The sequence below is a fragment of the Lytechinus pictus genome, chromosome 1 (genome assembly GCF_037042905.1).
Source record: "Lytechinus pictus isolate F3 Inbred chromosome 1, Lp3.0, whole genome shotgun sequence".
Taxonomy (NCBI): domain Eukaryota; kingdom Metazoa; phylum Echinodermata; class Echinoidea; order Temnopleuroida; family Toxopneustidae; genus Lytechinus; species Lytechinus pictus.
Window position 1 is genome coordinate 36,819,674 of NC_087245.1, and position 22,773 is coordinate 36,842,446.

Consider the following 22,773-nt stretch of genomic DNA (forward strand, 5'->3'; position numbering starts at 1 on the left):
TTTTTTAGTTTGCAAATTAATCGATAGTTAGAGTTTCCTAAGTGTGAACATCGATCACTTTGCGTCCCTACTTTTCATTGACGGAAAGTTTAGTGAACAATTTATTCACATGCCAATGTGCTGTGTTGACAGGTGAATTTCTGACGATTAATTGTGACTGACGGAATTCACTTCTGAGTTCAAGACCACCTTGTTTACCCACCCCCCCCCCCCCATTGTTTCAGAGGCCCAAACTTGTTATCAACGAGATAGTAACCAAATACAGAGATCTCAGAGGTGCAAACATAGGACTTTTAGATTATTACCAATTAATAGTATTATCCCAATTCATACACTACGATAAGAATAACCTTTAGTTTTTCTTTATACATCGTCATGGTGGAATTAATTGGGATAAATCAAAGAACACCGCCCAGATTTCTATTGTTTTCGTTACTTTTTTTTTACATATAAACAGTAAATGAGAGCATGGACCTATTTGATGAGAGCAAAGTACATACGTTGGAAGACATCCTTAATAGTGTTATTTCATGACAGGAGCCCTAATTGGGGGGGGGGTGTTACTAGCAAAGAAGGACTGTCATTTTTATTTTTTCTGGGGGAGGGGGTAACTAGCAAGGAAGAACTTCCCATTTTTTTTGGGGGGGGATAACTATCAAAGAAGGACTTTCCTGTCTCTTTTTTTTTTGGGGGGGGGGGTAACTAGCAAAGAAGGACTTTACTGTCTATTTGGGGGGATGATGATTAGCAAATAAGGAATTTTTTGTCAATTTTTTAATATTTTTTGGGGGGCGATTAGCAAAGAATGGCTTTCCTGTCATTTTTTGGAGGGGGTGAGTTGGCGACTAGCAAAGAAGTGTTTTCCTGTTAATGGGGGGGGGGGGGGGGTAACTAGCAAAGCACTTTCCTTTTTTTGGGGGGGGGGGGGGTTACTAGCGAGGGACTTTCCCGATCTATTTTTTTGGGGTAAGGGGTAACTCACAAAGAAGGACTAACCTGACCATTTTTTTTTTGGACAGGAAAAGTTTAAAGGAGAATGAAACTCTTGGGGCAAGTTAGCTTTTGTGAAAGCAGAAAAATCAAAGAATAAGATCAACAAAAGTTTGAGTAAAATAGGACTAGCAATAGAAGAGTTTTGAGCATTTGAATGTCGAGATCACTAATGCTATGGAGATCCTCCCATTGGCAATGCGACCAAGATCTATGATGTCACAGATGAAAAACTCTCCCCTTTTGGACACTGAAAATATACCCCCAAACATCTCTTTTTGCTCATTCTAATCATATGACAAACGATTCATCAATGATATAATGTTGTGAAACCTCTGTACTTGTCCTCTCATAAAGAGAACACCTCACCTTGTGATAGACTATAAAAGTGAGAATATAAGTGAAATAAGTACTTAAGTAATGAGGGAGTTGTACGTGTGTGACATCACAGATCTTGGTTGCATTGCCAATTGGAGGATCTACATGGCATTAGAGATCTCAATATTCAAATGCTCATAACTTTCTTATTATTCATTCAATCTTCCTCAAACTTTCAACAATATGTTTCTTTGATTTTTCTGTTTGATATGGATTCAGCTGGTTTCAAGGGTTTCATTCTCCTTTAAGATCATGTTTTCGTTTTTCTTACATTATTATTTTTTTTTTTTGGGGGGGGGGGGGTTACTAGCGAGGGACTTTCCCCATCTATTTTTATTTGGGGGGTGAGGGGGTGACTCACAAAGAAGGACTAACCTGACCATTTTTTTGGACAGGAAAAGTTTAAGATCATGTTTTCGTTTTTCTTGTATATTATTATTATTATTTGTTTTATTTTTTAGGGGAACAAGTTTGCATATTTTCATATGGTCGCAATCCCCCCTCTCTCTCTCTCTCTTTCCCTATGGTCGTGACATTTCTCACTCCAGCCATCTTTAGAACAATCTTTAATCATTTGTTGGAAATTGAATGTCAGGTTTAAAGAAATATAACAGACATTTTTTATTTGCAACATTTTTTATTTGGAAAACATTAATTAAATTACTGAAATAATGAATTAAATTCAATTTGTACATGTACTTTGATCATATGTTTTTGGATCATTCACATAACTAGAAAAGTTCAAAATGTCAAAATCTATGTACATGTATCCCCAAGGTGACTTCAACTGACTTGGCATGTGTTTAAATTTTCCCCACAACAATGGCCTGTTACCTTACCAAGTCATTCCCTCAAGTTACTAACTTGTTTCCTCTGCTACCAAGTAAAGACAATTTATGCAAATGGAAAAATGAAAATGATAGTTATGCAATATTTGTAAAGATCCAGAAACCACTATTCATCTTTTTACCTGCCAAGTGGTAACAGTTTTTTTTTATTGTTTCTAAATTAATAGATGCTTTTTTCTATGTAAAGGTTGTTTTTAATGAAAAACTTATCCTCATAGGTCATGAAATAGAAGAAAAAAAAACGGAAATGAATGTTGTTAATCTTATTTTGATTTTTTTACAATTTGTAATCTATACAAATTATATCAGAAAATGTTTTAGAAACGAAAAACATCAGACTTATGCTCTTTATTTCATGAAAGACCTAAAGGTAGAAATTCAAAATTATTAAAAAAGAAAATGCAATCACGAGAGAGTTGATTTAAAACAGGTTTTAAAGGTTCTTTCAATCCTTTATTTCCTGTTTCATGTCTTGTTATAATTAATAATAATAATAATGATAAATAATAATAATGGTATATTTACCCAGGGTAGCCACTTCGGTTCCAAGAACTGTTCTCCCAGCGGGCCCTGCTATTTTATTTATGTGTTTTTCTGTTTGTGACTTTTGTATATAATGATTGTAAATATTATATGAACATATAATGTCCCTCTTATGATGATTAAAGAGAAAAAAAAAACTTGTTTCCTCTGCTTCACTTATGAACATATTCATAACTCAAGGGAAGGACTTGTAACTTGTGGAAAAGGTTACATGTTGAGGGTAAAAGTTTATACTGAGGGAATGATTTAGTAAGTCGAGGGAACTAGTTATAATTTAAAAACATGTCATGCCACATCAGGGGCTTTGCAAAAAATCAGCATGAATGGCCAGCTATTGATATTCTTTGCAAATCTGAAACCGTAACAAATGCATATGCTTGTGCACATCATAACCAATAATTTAAAATGAGAATTGATTGTGCCTGCCAAAGACATGGATATTACAGGTGACTTGATGTTTTCTTTCCACATAATTAAATATAGTAGAAACTATTTTTTTTCTTTGATTTTAACATGAATTTGCTTGTCTTTCCAGCCTTTGTGTGGCTGTAAAGTGTTGTCTTTCTAAATGAAGAAATATTGTTCAATTTCAATTTTCTTAGTCATGATCAGGCATGAAAATTGGGTATGAAAAAAAAAGCTGAAAGGGTTTTGGAAATGTCGTTGACAAGACGGTGGGCAAAGCCCACCGGGCGAGCCGCTCGCTGCTAACGGGTGGGGTCCAGGGGGCAACGCCCCCTTAAGCTCCTGGGTTTTATCAATTTTACAACTCCAAAAACCTGTTTGAGTTGAATGATTGTAATGAAGTATTTATATGGATTTTTTGTCCAAAATTCAATTAAAAAAAACTAAAAAATACTAAAAAATAGCAATAGCACTTCCCTGGTTAAAAAAAAATTGATTTTTTTTTTTTTTTTTTTTTTTTTTTTGGGGGGGGGGGGAATTCAGCAAACAAAAAAACGCGGAAATCCGCGGAAACGCGGAGAATTGTCATGCCTGCATGATGTGAACAGTGTACAATGGTTTGGGTGGAATTAAATTGGATGTACTCCCTGATTTTTTTTTGCCCTTTTTTTTTAACAGAAACAAAATATGAAACTAAAATTACAGCACTCGTACAAAGCCAGAATTCCATGACAAAAAAGGCGATGGAGATGTATTATCACAAACTAGCTACTGTGTGCATGAGCAAGTTCACTGCTTATTCATCTATTTATTGAAGGCAGCACAACTATGTACAACTTCAAATTTAGATTTGGATGGACAGTGCATTTCCCCTTGCGCCCTCTCTCTCTCGAACGAATTAATAAGAAGCACAATATATGAGGATTCCCACAATTAGGGGAGCATTTCATGAAAGGCCATTTTTTTTAAGGACAGTCACCAGAGTAACAGACACCAGTGCTTGTTAGCCAATTACGGGTGGAAAATTGACAGAAGTTTGTTATTTTTCATCCAAGTTCAATTTCATTTTTAACCATCGTGCTCCTTCAATATTACTTTTTCAACTTTTCTGATCTCAGAATTTACAGTCAGATGCAAATCATGCAATCGATCTTTAAATGAGCAAAATGATACCAAACTATTGTTTTTTAGGTCTTCCAGACCAGTGCAAGTTTGAATCAATTTCTATCCGTTCCTGTGGAATTCTAGAATGTGTTAATGCCTACTTCAAAAATTAAAAATTGAAATTCTGGAGCTTCACAAAGTTTTACAGAGAGGGGGAAGTACTGGTAGTGAGAATAAACTCGAATATCTGCATTCATCAGAGAAAACCCAAATGTAGATTGAACCTGTTATAAATTTGCCTACAATGAAATTGGAAATATATGCCAGATAAAATCAAACATTTAACATCTTTATTCTTGAGGATCTACACAGTGAAGCATATCCCAGAAATATTCTGAAAATGCGAGAATGAGCCGTATAAATGACCTAACAGAAGCTGTAAGGCTGCTCACATTTTAAAGGCATATAGTACTCTCTTTTAGAAAATTTGAAATTATTCACAAAACATTCAAAAGCTCATGCAGCAGCAGCAGTACATTCAAAATAAATATTTCTTTGTAGATACTTAAATCAAAATTTTAAAATATGTACATGGATAAAAACACAGTACTCAATGCAAGTTGAAGGAGTTTTCTTGTAGGTCCTACTAAGACATTTTCCCCTACATGTGAAAATATATCACTTCTTGGTGGTGTTCCTTAAAGCTGTTTGTAAGACACTGGCGTATGACTGATGACATGTTCTTGGTTATCAAATCAGATTTTCAGATCAATTTTATTCCCATTAGCTTCAAGTATAATGTGATCTTTATAGATTAAATTCTTGTTGCTAAAGCCCAGCGCACAATATGCGATCCGATGCGACGCAATTTTTAAAATAAAAAGTTCCAAGAAGTAAAACTATTTTATTTGAAGTTTGGCATAATGCTAGGAATAATAAAATCACAATTTTGCTTTGCGGCAAGCCCTGTTATCCAGATCGGCTTCAAGTCGCAGCCGATGTTGACGTCATTACGATTTGGAATTTAATTTGCTTTCATTCTTACAGGGAGGCTCGAACTAGACTGAATTTTGATTTCAGTAGTCCTACCACTATTCTGAACTCTGATCGCTAAGATTCCATTGGTTGGAATCTTCATATCAAATGTTATTACAATATCTTTGAAATTTAGATCACAATGGATCGCAGAATGTGCGCAGGGCTTAACAAGCAGCCGAATCAGAATTATGATTCGGCAAAAGTCAAAATATAGCAAATTGGCTACCATTGCGTAAAACGAGAACAGGACATCATTCATGTGTAAAATTAGTGCATGACTAATAACTTATCAACAGCTTTTGGAAGCAATCCCTGGTATTGGCTTTTGAGATACCAATTGAACTTAAGTTTACCAATGAAACTTGATCATCTAAGATATACTCCACTGAGACTCACTCTGTGTATATCTCAAAGTCTCTAGATCAAATAGACATTTTTTTATTTGGAACATTTTCCTGACTTTGTTCCTACAGCAAGGCTTACATCCTAGCATAGATATATTTGGCACATAGTTTTAAACGACACTGAATTATTTAAAATACAGTGTACAGTGTTTGAGTTTGGTGTTGAGAATCAGGTGACTGAACTGAGCTAAAAAACAACTTTTGGGTTAGAATGATGGTGTTATTGATAGCTCAACAATAACTTAAAGAGATGTTTATTCATTACAAGCCTGGGTTCAAGTTTGGGATGTATAGATATTGTACATTTTCCCACAACACAAACAGCATAATTTATCCAAGGCCAAAGCCTAAGTAAAAGAGTAGGAGACATGTTATAACAATTTCTCGCTTTTACAGGTGCCTGTCAGCAATAAAGTGTAAATAAAATCTGATTATGTAGTGCTTACTCATGATCCAAGTCAATGAGAAAAATTGATTAAAGTAAAAATGTTAGGAATTCATATGTAAAAAAAAAACACTCAAAAAAAAAAAGTTGAAAATGTAAAAACTACATGTATACAGAGAAGCACATAATCTTTTAAAATTTATACAATTGTCAATATTTACACACAAATTTCCAATGTTGAATACAGTACCAGGAATGAAGGCAGAGTTCTGAATTGTCAAGTGCATCACATAGATAACGGTCAATCTCCTTCCATTTGATCTGTGTCCAAGATAGGAGAGTCAATAAGGTTCTTATAGCTGGGTCAATGACCAGTTGTGATTGAGGAAGATGAGTGGTGCTATAACTTCAGTTTCCAAAACAGCCCTCTTCAAATCCAGCATGGTTGCTCCGGCCATGATGTCACTCATAGGCTGGGCAATGGCAGGCATACAAAGAAACTGCTTGGCCAGCTTGACAAGGTTTGGAAACCTGCTCCTGTTGACCCTCCACCAGTCCAACGGACAGGAGTCGTGCCTCAGAGCAGGAAAGTCCATGTAGCTGTTGATCTCACTGTCGATATCTAGCTTGTCTGGAACACCTTCCTCTTCTCCATTACCAAACAAGCACAAGAACGGGGATGATTCCTTTGAATCACCCGACTGGTTATTTCCACCTTCTCCATCGGCAACACCCGGACTGGCCAGCATGACACTTTTGAGCGCAAGTAGGACATCCACCTTGTCCTCCTCGGCGATGAACTTCAGCTTCTTGAAGCGGGGATCGAGCAATGCAGCAAGCATAGGCACGGACGAGGGCAGGATGGCGGTCAGGTCCCATTTGCTTCTGGTCTCCCTACCTATGGTCTTCAAGAACCTTTCCATGGGTGAGTTTGGCCCATGACTGGAATCCTCACAGTGCTGAAGAATACTGTGGACCACAGGAAGAAGACATGAAACAGATCCAGTCCTGTCCTTGCTCATGACTGCCAGAGCAGCCCTCAGGATTTGAAGTGAGCTAACAAGCTTCTCTGCCAACCTCCATTGCGGTTCACCGAGAAGCAATTCCTCACTCTTTGGATCAAGACCACAAACTCTCTCTACAACAGGTCTGAGGGCCATCAACTGTGGAAGTAGAAAAAAAGAGGAAGGAGTAATAATTCATTTTAATAAAAAAACTCTTTAGAGTAACAGTTCAGATATGATTTCAGCACATTAATTTTTTCAAAGAGAATGTTTTGATATAAAATGCAATATTGAGGGAAAAGAATCTTTGAGGAAAATCAATTCAATTTAAATCCACTTTATTCTTGATAATCAAGTTAAAAGCTCCTGACATTGTACATTCATCATTAAAAGGAAAGGACAGCAAAAAGTATACACTTGAAAAATGTACTTCAAATATGAAAAAAGTATTTTTTTTCTTGAATTTGTTCAAAGGAATCTTTGATTTCAATTGTGGTATTACGTTGAAATGGCCAGTACAAAAAGTAAAACAGATAGTGAGAAAATCATAACAATGAAAGATGAAATAGAACCTTATGGATCAAGTAATTTCATTTAATAATTCATCATTGGGAAAGTATTTTGTTTTTCTGGGGTGTATCAAATTACCTTGAAGAGCATCTCAGATGTGGCAATCCAACTACCTCTATGATCTTGCACCAGATCAATCATCAGTTTACCAGGATCACTCTCCTTCAGCTCCTGCAGTAGTCTGTTGGCCTCCTCATCAAAGATGAGGTAGCTCACCAGTTTACCTGCCCGCTCTACCACGGCCCTCACCTCAGGAACTTTGAACGCTTCCAGGACACACATCTCGAGCTTCTCTGCTGCACAACCCATAGACTCACAGACCAACGTAGCCCCAACTTCCATGGCGGTTGGCTTCATCATCCCTTGCCGGTTGAGGATTGCCACCAGGTGCTCTGATGGCAAGCCGTACTGGAACATTAGATCATTAATGTACAGGCAGATCTCATTGTTGTTGGTTTCAGCCCTTGAAACATGCTCAGTGCCTAGGACATAGCTTTTGCGCTCCCACTGATTTGTTAAGTAGTGAATGCGGACCGTTGTATACAGCTCCTGGTCACTGCCGCTCCAAAGGTCATACACAAGAGAAAAGTAGCCTACTTCTTCAGCCAGAATTTCTTTCAGTTGTATCTGCACGGATGAATATAATGGGCAAATAAAGCTCTAAATATATGCATAATAGTCCATTTCAAGAATTGTGGCACTTTAAAAGAAATTTAGGTGTAAAGATATTTGGTAAGTATAATCACCATCTAGGTAATGAAGAAAAGACACATAATCTGTCAAATTATGTTATTATTCCCGCCTTTCCATCTTTAATATCATTTTCATTACATAAAAGTGAAATGTATATTATTTACATACACTTTGTATACGGGTGTGTACATATGATCATAATCACTCTTGAGCAATTTTCATGCGGAATTAAGAAAAAATTGGAAACAATTGTATTCTCATGTTTTGCTCTAATGAAACAAAATGCAAATTCACTTGGCACCACTTGTGAACAGTGATGATGTGCTTCATTATTTTCAGTCATTTCACATACATGACCCTTTATCTGTCAATATTTGTGATCGGCAAGTATTCAAATCCAGATTGGGTTATAATTAGCTATTATCTGACAAACAAAGAGATTCTAATTGAATATAAAGAATGTTTGGAAATATTTAATCAACAGGTTCATGAATTGGTATAGAGGGAATTAGTGACAAAAATTGCATATTAATAGACTAGAATTCATGCACATGGCAGCTTATATTCCAATCCAAGTTGATTTTCAAACATATAAATCAACAAGTAAGTTAAAAACTGAAATCATCAAAATTGCAATGATGTAGATAAAATAATATGAAATTTATAAATTTCACAATTTGCACAAAACTTTAATGTGATCATGGATTTAGGCTGTAGGCAAATGAGGATAAGCTGATGTTTACACATTCACAATTTCTTTGGTATTTGATCATAAAAAATATTTGATTTTTATTTTCATCCAATATCGTTTGATTAATGGAAAATGTAAAATCATGATTTATTGTGATTTGTGGATACTCTATAATAATTCGAGAAATTGATACAAAAATGGATGACATCACCTGCTCTACTATTTGCATACAGGCCAAGATGGGCTGTTTTGTGAAAATAAGCAACACTTACAATTTTCAGTGAAATGATTTCCAATTACTTTTTTTTCTTCAACAAAATGATTTTCAATAGAATTTTCAGTGTTATGTGCATTTGTTTTTATCTCTTTGGATTTAACTTTTTGGGGTGGACTTCAGACACACTAGATTTTCTTCAGTACCTTAGTCTCTTCATACATGACAATTAGGTTGTTCAGCAACTTCTGCTTGCGTGGGATTTTGTGGACGGGCTCAATAGACCTCATGTAGGACCTGAAGCCTTCGGAATAGATGAAACTCAAGGGCTGCAGACTCTGGGCCATCATGTGCAGGAGTTTGGGAGCGATGACCATCTCACCTTCGTCCATCTTCTGCTTCTGGATATTGGCCTTGATTGGACTCAGACTGGGCATTGTTAGATGTTCAGATGAAGTTGATGGTGGAGTGTTGGGCATTTCTTCTGGTACTGGTGTCAGTTTCGTTGGAGTTTTCTTGAGATCTTTGATGGCTGAGGTCCTGGATGTCGATGGGTGATCCTTGAGCTTTGGGATTTTTTTCTTTCCAGATCCTGGGGTCCTTCCACCAGGCTTGAATATCTTTGCTGAAGGACCAATAACCTAAAATGAATTATAAAAGATGTAAATATTTTTTTATGAATTATCAAATAATTGTTTGACCAAGCGGAAAAAAACACCTTATGAATTACCGGTATCTAAAGATCTAATCTGATAGGGGAAATTCACAAACAGTAGAGGCGCTGGTCAGAAAATTGGGATCGTCCCAGTTTACAGCCCTGAGCCTGGGGACTGTCTCAGATTTCAAAGATTTCTTCTCCACAAAAAATAATCTAGGCAAGTTCATTCTCTTGTCAAAAGCCGACACCTGCACCAATCAAGTGTGCTAATGAAATATAAATTGAACATATATCAGGTTTCATAACAAGATTATTGGAAGACAGCAAGTCGTGAAAAATAGACGGTGAAATGGGCCGAGGGAAATTGAGGTCACTGAATCTATTTTTAGCACTTTCAATCCCCGTCACTAGCGTACCTACGGGAGGGGGGCAGTCTGCCCCCCCCTGACGAGCCACAACCCATACAAAGGACGTATCCCTGCCCCCCCCCCTGACGAAGTTGAAAGACCTTTTTTGTCCCCCCCCCCTGACAAGCTTGAAGACCTTCATTGACCCCCCTGACGAGCTCAAAGACCTTTTTTTTTGCTTGGCAAATTTTTGGCGGACGGTTTTGCCCCCCCCCCCCCCCCCCTCTGTGGAAAATCCTAGGTACGCCACTGATCCCTGTAATTACGTCTATGTCCCGCAGGGGTAATTGAAAAAAAACTGTCCCCATAAACAAGGACACTTTCAATTTATCAAAACATGATTTGTCTTGGTTTACGAGGATATCCTTGTTTTCTGGGACAATCTCAATTTTTGGACCAGTGCCTCTAGGCTCTACTACATCATAAGACTGGGTCATTTGACAATATTTGACTCTGCATCTAACAATAGATCTACATGTAGTACTAGTAGATGTAATATATATATCATTTGATGATAATAATTGAGTAATACAGCCCTGTAGCCAATGGTTTTAATAAAGTATAAGGGGGTTTAATTCCATCCCTTCCTTGGCTGAGAAATTTTGACCCCCCCCCAAAAAAAAAAAAAAAAAAATTGGTTATCATGCATACAATCAGACAATCAGTCTTTTTTTGTGCATGACTGAGATTTCACCTCCCTTCCTCTTTTTCTAGCTTTCGACATTTTACGGCAAGCAATGTCTGGGTATTTTAATACATGAACGTTAATTTAGTACATGTATGTAAGTAATGATAAACTTAAAGATTTGCAATGAGTATTGCGTGTGACTTGTTGAGTGAGCACTAGCAGACTACATTACCTCAAATTCTTCCATGGAATGAGCTGCAGTCAAGTGATAGCGCAAGTTTGTCGTGCCTCCTGTGTAAGCCAATATCTTTTCGCAAAAGCGACACCGTGCTCTGCGAGTTTCTCTGTTCAGCTCCATAAATTGCCATACTGAGGATCGAGGGCTCAGAATTTTGCCACTCCGACCAGCCTGGGGACTGCTCCTTTTCATTTCTAAAGACCTCGATATCAAGGGTTGTTGTAAATATGAGTAAAATGTGATCGATTCCTGATGAAAATCCGACGGAAGGACAGCTTGTATCATGCAGCAGTCACGTACGAACCGTATACGAACAGGGGCCACGCGCTGCTCATCGATTGGGGTCATTTGTTAGACTCTCTTCGCAGTCGTTTGTTCTTTTCTGCATATGGTCTACGTCCATATATCTTTTCGCTCAAAATAATCGCCTAATATAGGCTAAAGTAAAATCTTGATTGATCATTGCAAAAAACATTTATAATTTTAATTACATAAGAAAAAAAGCGGGGATGTGACATAATCAGCCCACCTAATGAATTTTCATGACGATGTGCATATGTTTTCACAAATTTAGATATTGATAAAACTAAAATTCAATAACTTTGATTTGTTATCAGATTTTGAAGATAATTTCATTTTCAGCATTTTGCTCTGTGAATTTTACTCTATCTATTTAAGATATAAACATTTTCAGCCCGGATCATCCCTTTTATAGTACTGAGCAATGCATGCGTTTTTTTTTTTAAATATAATATTTTCCTCTTATTCACGATTTCCGCCCGTATTTTTGTTTCTTTAAACTTTACTAGGAAATTGCCCTTCCACTTTAGAATAATTATTGCAATTTACCAGATACTCTATCGGCTATTGAAGCTCCGGGGTCACCGGCCATTAGTGGTTGACACTGCTATTTATTTTATTTTCATTTTTATCTTTAAGACATTATCAAGGAGAAAAAAAAATGCTTGTCTAATTTCTCAAGACCAAATGACCTACTTTTTTTTTTTTTTTTTTTTTTTTTTTTGGGGGGGGGTCTTTTATTTAAGCTATGCAGCACCCCTGTTAAAAAAATCGTTTAGAGCACCGGAGAGCACAGTGACTGTATACGCCCCCCCCCCCCTTCCACTGGATTTTCTTGTATTAGAGAGAGCCCAGCACTGCGTTTTCTACATTTTGTCCGACACAATAAGGGGAGCGTTTCATGAAAGGTCTTGTTTTATCCGAAAGTTATAGGAACTGTGGTTCTATATATAGGCAATCAAAATCAAGGAAAGTATCTGTTGTCGGACCTGACAACTCGTCGATTAGACGAAAAATGTTGATGAAGTGAGGCTCCCCTGATAACTTTCCTTGATTTTGAATGACTGAGAACTTTTAACTGTCAGATAAAAAACATCCCTCATGCTGCATGCCCATTGTCGGACAAAACGTCCGACAAAATTTCATGAAAGGATCGCCTAATCCCCAAGAATTACTCTAGAAAAATATTGCCGGTAAAAGTGCTCCATGAGGGTGTCCAACGAAGTACATTGTGCATTTCTTTGGGGCATTTTTATTTATCCAGTGTGATGAAAATTTCCCGGGGAAAATTTTGCCCATTCTCAAGTAATTGCTGCTATTTTTTTAACCTTACTGGATATTATGTTTCCCGCATTGGGTAAAATACTGCCCAAAATTGTCTTGGACACAATCAAATTACCCTCGTGGTGGTAAACATTTTACCAATATTTTTCATAGTGAGGATCAATTCAAGTAAAACATTCATCACTTGAAATCATATTTTATGATCTTGTATGCAGGGTGAAGATAGATTTATACGATCAGATGGTAGCGATGGGGTTTTCCAAGTCAACCGTTGCGGCGGCACTAAGGCACACCAACAACGATCTCCACGGTGCTCTGCGGATCATCCAGGAACAACCAGAACTACTCTCTTTACCAGACACTGATGTCGTTCCGGGTTGGGATGGGCCAATCACAGATGAGATGATTGCGCAGGTTCGTTCCTCTAATTAAGCTCCTCCCTGGGGCGGTGTCATGGTAGTTTGATAGCTGGGTGGAGTCTGGAGACAGGGGCGGGAGACGATGTTGTACTGGATTGGAAAAACTAGGTGTTTTATCTTCCGGGATTATCAAATTGTATTAGGCTTTTTTTTTTCCTTTTTTTTTGCATGGGTCGGGCGGGCGTCCCTTCCTCCCATATCCTCCACTCCACGCTCATCCTCAGTAACTCTATTTTTGTGACTTGATAATGCATTCTTATATTTTCCCCATGTTTTTTCTTCATTCAAGTATCGGTTTCTTGCTGATTGATTTTTAAAAAATCCATGTTGGGCTGAAAGTCTTATGATGTAGAAGATGACTGGATAGGTCTGACAACTTTCCTTGATTCCGATTGGCTGAGAAGTACTGTTACTATGGTAATTGTCGAATGAAAAAGGACTTGTAATGTCCGACAAGTCATTTCATGAAACACTCCACTGGTTACCTCTCCACCGCCTTCCATCGATCCCCACCCGGCCCCTTCCCTCCTCCAACCCTGCCCTCCTTCTCTCTCACCCCCTCTCCCCCTATCCCCCCACTTCTCGATCCTCCCTCTCTCTCTCTCCCCCATTTTCACCAGTTCCTCTCTGTATTCAATTGATTATTTAGCTCACAGAACTTGGCTTTAACGTTGATGTTGCTAAGGATGCTTTAAAGCGGTATGGAGGAGTAGTCAACAAGGCCGTTGAGAAGCTGTTATCCTCGGGAGGGATCCTGCTTCCACTCCCATCACCATCCTCCACAGCAGGAGCATCAAATTCAGGTACGACCAAAAAGACTTTGGTCAACACGTTAAGATTAAAACAGGCTCAAGATCAATGCGGTTTAATTGGTTGCATTTTTTTCTAACTGGGGGGTTTAAGTATAACAAACAAAATATATTGTATGCATTGTTCCGAATGATATATTCTGAGGCCGGTTCGTTGTTCCGAAATTTGCAAATGGAAATTACCGAGGTGTTCGAAAAATAAACACACAAGGCCCGGGGGGGGGGGGGGGGGCACTTACATTGACAAGTGGATACCTTGCGCGACCAAAAAAACACGTAAAAAGGATGTCATTTTCAAGATAGGGCACGTTACGTACGTAACGTAATAAGAGTGTCAAAAACACTAAAATAATGAGGAAAAAAGGGTATCTATTTCGCTATGAAAACCACGCGTTTAGGGTCAAATTTGCGAGGGTACAAAAAAAGACTAATTAATATTTTATAAAGGATGTACTTTTTGCCCCACAGTCAACACTACGTGTTAAGAGTCCGATTTGCATGATGTACATGATTGTAGGTAAAGGTAAAACTTTCGTCCGTGGTGACTTATAACAATTAAAATATCGCTGTACTTGTTTAGGGGTTCAATTTTGTTTCCAATACTTGTTAAGGGTAGGGTTTCACACGCCAATACTTGTTAAGGGGTGCATTTTCGGAATGACTTGTTTAGGGTGCTTTTCGAGACCCCATGGTCACGCATGGTCCCCGCATGGTATCCACTCGTCAATGGAAGTGGCCCCCCGGGCACAAGGTATAGAAAATACCAAACACTCCTCTGACTTTTTATAGGGATGGCCCTTTTTCCACCCTTTCATCTGTTGAGCATGGCCGTTGTGATTTGGAAAAGAAGTTGTTTTAACACTAAAAATTGTGAGCTATGGTTATACAAGAAATTATAACAAGTTTTTGTTCAAAGTACATGTTTGCAATGTTCTAGTGGGTTTGGATTTTTTGGCATATTACGGTTATAGCATGGACGTAGGTCCGTGGTTGTAGGGAGATAATCCTGTTCAACAATTTCGGAGTCTGATGAATGCATCTTCTTCTTCTTCTTGTTCTTCCTCCGCTTATCGGAGATCAGTACCAAAATGCAGTTTGACGTAATCCATCCATCCAGTACATTGCATTTGAAGTTTAAATTACATGATCAATAATTCATTGAGGACAGGAAAGAGATACGTTTCATATGAATTTTATATAAAAATAACAGAGTATCTGTTACAAGCTGCACTGTAAAAACTGTGGTGTTAAAACTGACACCAGTGGGTGTTAATATAGAGGACCACACCCTCTGGTGTTAAAATTACACCCTAGAGATTGAATATAACACCAAAGAGTGTACATGTAACAACCAAAGGTGTTGCAATAACACCTATAGGTGCTAAACTAACACTGTCAATTTAACACCGGTGTAAAATAACTGGTGTGGTCCTCTATGTACACCGGTTAACACCGCATTTTTTGCTGTGTGACAGCAGACTGAAGAAGGAAGATTAAGAGACCTTGGTAAGAGTACCACAGAGCATCGTCGATTAATGAAATAGTAAATACCTAAATATTTGAAATTTTGGAGATTCACTAATGTCCTGACTGATACATTTATGATTTGTGTAGTTATGTGCTGAATCAAAACAAGATAAAAACCCGCTTTCATCTCATTACAGCTGACGAAGTTGAAAAACTCACGGCTGAGCAAAAGCAGGCTATAGAGGACGTCCTACCTGATATACCGGACCACGAAGAGGATTATCTGGACATTACTTTGGAGGAAGAAGCCTCTTTTATTGCCGAATACAAAGCAAGAATACATTCTGCACTTTGATGCTGCCAGTATAGAATACGAAAGACTTTGATATTGAATATATCATATCTGCACTTAGATATGAACTGTTTATTTTGAGTTCCTGAAATAGTAATTTCCAAGCCCTTTATATCACAATCTGATGGCGCCGTACAAGAACTGTTCATTATTATTTATAGTATTATTATTATTATTGTGGAAATTGGCAAATATATGTAGTTTAATTTTCGACTTTCGCACACGAAACAAAAATAGGAAGAATCAAAGTGCCTGAAGAATTAATTTGAGATACCTAAAACAGAATTTTATTGAAATATGAGGAGGATTGGGGATTGGGTATGTTAAGTCTCACAAAACTATGTACATTTGAGAACTTACTGATTAATTATTATACCTATATTCATATTTTTTATGGTTATTAATTAGTGCAACTCACGACTCCCCTGCTTAGGAAGAAATATAACAAAATGTTGGAGAAGATGGTGGTGTGGGGAGTGGAATTTCGCTAAGAGTTCTGACGTTCTTTCTGAGAAGCTTGCATATAGAATCATTACTGAGTTTCTACCTGTGCATGGTTGCAGGTTAATGTTTACAATTTTTATTCTCTTGTTATTTTATGATGATTTTGCAGTCATTATCAAGTTGTAATATGCCCACATGTTCACTCTCATTTGTTTTGTCATATTAATTCATACCCATTCACGTTTGGTGTGATTGAGCTTAACCATTAATTGTACATAATTTGTCTAATGATTGATTGCATTGAGCCCAATCAATAATAAATCATAAACATATGTCGTATGATTGGTTGCTAAGCTTTCTGTTAATTGACCCTGCATGATTATAAGAAATTACACCTAGGTCAATAATATGCATTTATTATGAGATATATTTAAGATATTTTAATATATTTTGGTCGTTTAATATATATCTACTGATCTTTATTTCATATGTAACTATATCATGTGCCTTCAACTTTCTTGCAATATTCACAAAAAATGAAATGTTTAGGGTTTGATTGTCAGGTTTGTATTCTATCACATGATATGAATAAATTATGGCACAACTGAGAATAAAAGGAAACCTTAGAAACGGAACGGTAAGTTGAAAGTATATAGCTCATGTTTTTCATGATATTCGTTAGCATCTGTTTCTGTCTTTTCTTAATTTTCAATGTTACAACTGCACCATATCGTCTTTTCATGTATTACAGGGGCATAGATTGTTATTGAATGGGGATATTGAATTTCAGATTCAAGCCCGGATATTATAGGGTATGTTGTAGGTGGCCGAAGGACCAATTATGTTGTTAATATTGTAGAAAATTTGTTCTTTGGTCAACGAGGCTTTGAAAAAATAAATGATATCTGACACCCTTAACCCATTAAGATAAACGCTCTTCCGGGGCCATGGGAACGATTTTTTGAGTGGGGGCGGTGCTGATGTAAATTTGAAAAGCAAAAAAAAAAAAACGGTTTAGATACAAATTGAGGGTCATTTTGTAGACATTTTTTTTTTTTTTTACACATCTTCCAGAATACCTGGGAGTGCTGCCTATGGGGAATAATACGTGCAGCACCCCCAAGGAAATGTTTGGGGGTGCTTAATATAAGCTTCCCAGGTAGGCCGTACTCTTTTCAGATTCAGGTGACCCCCAATACGAGGTTCACTTTGATTTTTTTGTTGTTCAAATATTGGCCTAACTTTATAGCAAATTAGAAATCCGACTAAATTCATCTCACTGAAGTGCCTATACATGCCTCAACTAAGAACTAGTTCAGAGTATTTCATGGGCAATAAACTGGAATAACTTGGGTGGCTGATATATACTGTGATTCTTGGGTGATAAACGCCCCCCCCCCCCCCAAAAAAAAAAAAAAAAAAAAAAAAGAGAGAGGGAGGAAAAAGTAACATATTAAAAGAAAAATAAAGAAGGAAAGAAATGGTCCGATGTGCAATCGTTGAGTATCTCTCGTTTAATGAATATATAGCAAACTTGCTTATCTTTTAATTCATTTATTATTTTTAGCATCCTTTAAACCTAGAACGACTTGGATCATGATGCCCCCTGTTTCGCCCCTTCTCCCGAAATTAAGACATAATACGGAGTACATGAAATTTAACGACCCCCTTTTCTATGAAGTCATTTGAACTGAACCTTTGAGACAAAATCTGCAACATATTGGAAACGGGCCGCGGAACATGGGGGCTGGGGGCTTCACTAAGCCGCCACTTAAAAAAAACGTGAAAAGGACAATCTGATTTTGTTATGCATAGCCAGCCCCCCCCCCCCTTCTCAAAACCGCTCCACTGCTGCTTGTGAGAGTTAACCATTGCAAAGCCATGCGGCATTTTTATAGACAATATCGTGTCGATTATGGCTATTTTTGTGATAAATCTGCGAAAGGAATATGAAATTAAATAGTATGGTGTTCGCAAGCACAATATATGTATTTTTTTCAATGAATGGATACTTGAAAGTTAATAAATTATTTCAACACCAGGTTTGTTATTTTTAAGGAACATAATTATGTTGGCAATTTTGCGCTGATGATGGCCGATGATCAGAAAAGCCTCCAACACTTCCGAAGTCAGGCTTAAAATAGTGAAAGTGGTGTCTTAAAGTAAATACCTTATCTCTCCGATTTAATAATAATATCTGTAAGAAGGCCGTATTGATATTGATACAAAACGTCATAGCTTCCCTATAAATCAACATCTAAAGGAGATGAAGCCGACATTATACCGAGAACAGATGGACGTAGAAAACTGCTGGAACCATTTTCATAAAGCTTATAATAATTAGCCTTATGGAACACAAGACTGCAAATTTTGATGACAGATTTCCCATTGTTCTAACAAAGAAGATAAAGTGCAGGTAAAGAAATTAGAGTATATGGAAAAGAAATGTCTTTGTATTTTTACATTTTGAATGATCCATCGAACTCGTATTTTTTGGGTCATTAAGCACCTTACCTCTTGTCTTTCCGACACCCCTACCTCGGATTATCAATGTGAGCAAAATAACAGGGGGTTGCTATATTTTTGTTAGAGTTCTTCGAATCCGCAATAATCTTATGTAAAAATAAATAGAATCTATTTGAAAAATGAAGGAAACTATTTGTTTTAGGACCAAAATCACATTTGATCAGTGCGTTTTTAGATTGTAGTCATAATGACTACAAGAGACCGTCTTAATTAAGTGAATGCAATGTCTTTATAGAATGTATTATCAGGGGCCTTCTGTATTGCTTGTTCATGTAATGTTTATTCATGATTTTATTTGCATGCAGGAATTATCTATACAATAATACAAATCAATTAATTTTCTAAAGGTTTTACTGTGTTGCTTAGCTGTTGGTTTGCCAATTATGTGAGGGGGGGGGCTATAATGTCTTTATTTACTAAAAATAATAGGGGTGAAAGCCAGAAACAAGTTGGGCCAATCAATTGAGGAAGGAACTGCATTGAATACAGTTTGGTGAGGAACTTTTCTTTCTATCAGATTTTATCAAAGAATATTGTATTTTCTTCATTTTTGCGTATTTTCTAATTTCATGAGATTTGTGGGGAAAGGTTATTTATCTTTGTTTTATTTTATCAACTCCATGCCAAATAAAAGAAATTGAGACCTATATTGATTTTTCTCGTGTTAGTCATGATCGGGTCTTTCAATTCGACGGAAGAGAAATTGCATGTGTGTGCGAGAGAGAGAGGGGGAGAGGGAGGAGGGCGGGGTGGGGAAGAGAGAGATTGAGAGGGAGATAAAAAAAAAACTACACCAATGTATCAATACCAATAAAGTTAATGAGGCGGGAGCAGTGTATAGGGATATATTGCGTTCATAATTATAGCAACAACCTCCCCCTCCCCTCCCCTTAATAAACCTTTTAGTATATTATTATTATTTTCCTCCAAAGATGTCGTGCTCTGCCGACTGGCGGTCAAAAACGTTGAAAGTTATAGGGACTCACGTATAATGGCAGTATATCGGAATGTGCGCCCTTATAAGACCCCATTTCAGTTACGGCTACGCCTTAGAATAGTTCTCAAGCGTAATTGTGAAGTTTCCCCGGATTTTTCACCCTTGTATCAGTATCATTGACCAACCCTAAATCCTCCGTCCCAATCAAGCCCCCATCAGTCGACGTGTCGGTTCTCGAAGACCCACATTAATGTTTAATTTAAGTTCCCAAACACCACCATTTGTCTTGTTTCCCGCTTATTTCATATCAACTTCAGCATGGGTATGGTTTCAGACTTTAATGAAAATAGGCCTACAGATGTATTTTTTATTCAACTTATGCAGTATACATTTTTTTTGCATCGGTAATGTAGGCCTAATCATTCAACTGTAAGTGTATTAAAGGGATTAATTGTCCCTCAGCTCAGCTTAAGAATTGAATTGAACTGTTTTCAAAGGGCGTATATATATAGGCTGGGGTGCACGTGTGTCTATAGGGGAGGGCCACTGAGCCGCTGATGGGGCATGCAGGGGGTAACTTTGACACTGGCATGCAAGCCCGGGGGGGCCACTTCCATTCACGAGTGGATACCATGCGCGACCATGGGGTCTCGAAAAGCACCCTAAACACGTAATTTCCATATTCTGAAAATGCACCCCTTAACAAGTATTGGCGTGTGAAACCCTACCCTTAACAAGTATTGGTAACAAAACGATACTCTTGGCAAATGTTCCCTGAAATGAACCCCTAAACAAGTACAGGAATGTTTTATTGTTACGGGTCCTTCGGTCGTCGGCTTTACCTTATTTGGTTTAGTACGAACCCACCTTCTACACCTCGCGCAAATCGGACTCTAAACACGAAGTGTTGGGGCAAAAAGGACATCCTTTATAAAACATTTTAATTTTGTTTTATCATCCCCGCGAATTCGACCCTAAACACGTAATTTTCCTAGCGAAATAGATACCCTTTTTTCATTATTTTTGTGTTTTTGACACCCTTATCACGTTACGTACGTAACGTGCCCTATCGTGAAAAAGACATCCTTTTTACGTGTTTTTTTGGTCGCGCATGGTATCCACTCGTCAATGTAAGTGGCCCCCCCGGGCATGCAAGCAAACGAAATTTGTACCTCTTAAAGATTCCGGCTCTTCTTCTGCTTTCAACAGCTGATTTTCCCGGGATTTTTCCACCTCGCCAAGATGTGTACCGCCCCCTCCCCCATAAAAATTTTGTTGGACCTCCCCATGCTCAAACCAGACTGTACGCCCAGCTTAATCGACGGTAATTTTTTTTAACAGGCTCCTTGATAAATGTGTATATTGGTCGTTTCCGCACTTACCCCCCCCCCCTCTCAATTATATCCGCTATACCAATCTGTACTGACGTCAACCCTGGTTGCAGCTTGCAGTGGGGTACGGTCGCACCGGTAGCACCGATGGGGCTCGTTCGGGCGCGCGCGCCGGCCCAGTATCCGTTTGAAACGCTGCGGCTTTAACTGATCCACGTCCACGTCTATATAAATCGGCTAGAAATCTGTCTCTACTTCAGTGTAAACAACCAATTCTACTCAATCGATAAGCTTCTTTGAAACTAAGAAAATGGCACAAGGGCTATCAGAATCAGAGGGTGGATGTAAAACAGGAGAATGGCATCCATTTGACTTGATAAACGAAAAGAATGGAAAACGTCTCTCCTTCTTTCTTGTTGTGCTCATCGTCTGCTTCCACATTGCTCGACATCAGCTATTTCGTAAGAATTTCATAAATTTGTATTCTCAGAATCTTAGGGAGGGATTTTGTATGATGCTAATAATGACAAATGTTCAGTGAGATTATTTTATCAATGGCCTGCCTGGGCTGAAGTGCCTATACATGCCTCAACTAAGAACTAGTTCAGAGTATTTCATGGGCAATAAACTGGAATAACTTGGGTGGCTGATATATACTGTGATTCTTGGGTGATAAACGCCCCCCCCCCCCCAAAAAAAAAAAAAAAAAAAAAAAAGAGAGGGAGGAAAAAGTAACATATTAAAAGAAAAATAAAGAAGGAAAGAAATGGTCCGATGTGCAATCGTTGAGTATCTCTCGTTTAATGAATATATAGCAAACTTGCTTATCTTTTAATTCATTTATTATTTTTAGCATCCTTTAAACCTAGAACGACTTGGATCATGATGCCCCCTGTTTCGCCCCTTCTCCCGAAATTAAGACATAATACGGAGTACATGAAATTTAACGACCCCCTTTTCTATGAAGTCATTTGAACTGAACCTTTGAGACAAAATCTGCAACATATTGGAAACGGGCCGCGGAACATGGGGGCTGGGGGCTTCACTAAGCCGCCACTTAAAAAAAACGTGAAAAGGACAATCTGATTTTGTTATGCATAGCCAGCCCCCCCCCCCCCTTCTCAAAACCGCTCCACTGCTGCTTGTGAGAGTTAACCATTGCAAAGCCATGCGGCATTTTTATAGACAATATCGTGTCGATTATGGCTATTTTTGTGATAAATCTGCGAAAGGAATATGAAATTAAATAGTATGGTGTTCGCAAGCACAATATATGTATTTTTTTCAATGAATGGATACTTGAAAGTTAATAAATTATTTCAACACCAGGTTTGTTATTTTTAAGGAACATAATTATGTTGGCAATTTTGCGCTGATGATGGCCGATGATCAGAAAAGCCTCCAACACTTCCGAAGTCAGGCTTAAAATAGTGAAAGTGGTGTCTTAAAGTAAATACCTTATCTCTCCGATTTAATAATAATATCTGTAAGAAGGCCGTATTGATATTGATACAAAACGTCATAGCTTCCCTATAAATCAACATCTAAAGGAGATGAAGCCGACATTATACCGAGAACAGATGAACGTAGAAAACTGCTGGAACCATTTTCATAAAGCTTATAATAATTAGCCTTATGGAACACAAGACTGCAAATTTTGATGACAGATTTCCCATTGTTCTAACAAAGAAGATAAAGTGCAGGTA

The 22,773-nt window shown here is 37.7% G+C and overlaps 3 protein-coding genes across 3 annotated transcripts in view; 2 read left to right on the top strand and 1 right to left on the bottom strand.

Moving 5' to 3' along the window:
* Nucleotides 1-3,888: 3,888 nt before the first annotated feature.
* Nucleotides 3,889-11,564, bottom strand: LOC129261993 (uncharacterized). The gene is made up of 4 exons (XM_054900022.2): nt 11,193-11,564; nt 9,474-9,908; nt 7,748-8,296; nt 3,889-7,258 (listed from the first exon to the last, which is right to left on the bottom strand). Exons 1-4 carry the CDS (start codon nt 11,544-11,546, stop codon nt 6,449-6,451), a joined length of 2,148 nt encoding a protein of 715 aa, XP_054755997.2. The 5' UTR covers nt 11,547-11,564; the 3' UTR covers nt 3,889-6,448.
* Nucleotides 11,565-12,994: 1,430 nt separating this feature from the next.
* On the top strand, nt 12,995-17,303 carry LOC129282614 (NEDD8 ultimate buster 1-like). The gene is made up of 3 exons (XM_054918527.2): nt 12,995-13,196; nt 13,851-14,004; nt 15,675-17,303. The coding sequence occupies exons 1-3, from the start codon at nt 13,023-13,025 to the stop codon at nt 15,830-15,832; spliced, it is 486 nt and encodes a 161-aa protein (XP_054774502.2). The 5' UTR covers nt 12,995-13,022; the 3' UTR covers nt 15,833-17,303.
* A 3,901-nt stretch (nt 17,304-21,204) lies between these two features.
* The window catches only part of LOC129262011 (N-acetylneuraminate 9-O-acetyltransferase-like), a 55,023-nt gene continuing 53,454 nt past the window's right edge, over nt 21,205-22,773 (top strand). Inside the window, exon 1 of the mRNA XM_064101824.1 lies at nt 21,205-21,237. The gene's annotated coding sequence lies outside the window, so the exon portion shown is untranslated. The remainder of the gene's footprint in view (nt 21,238-22,773) is intronic.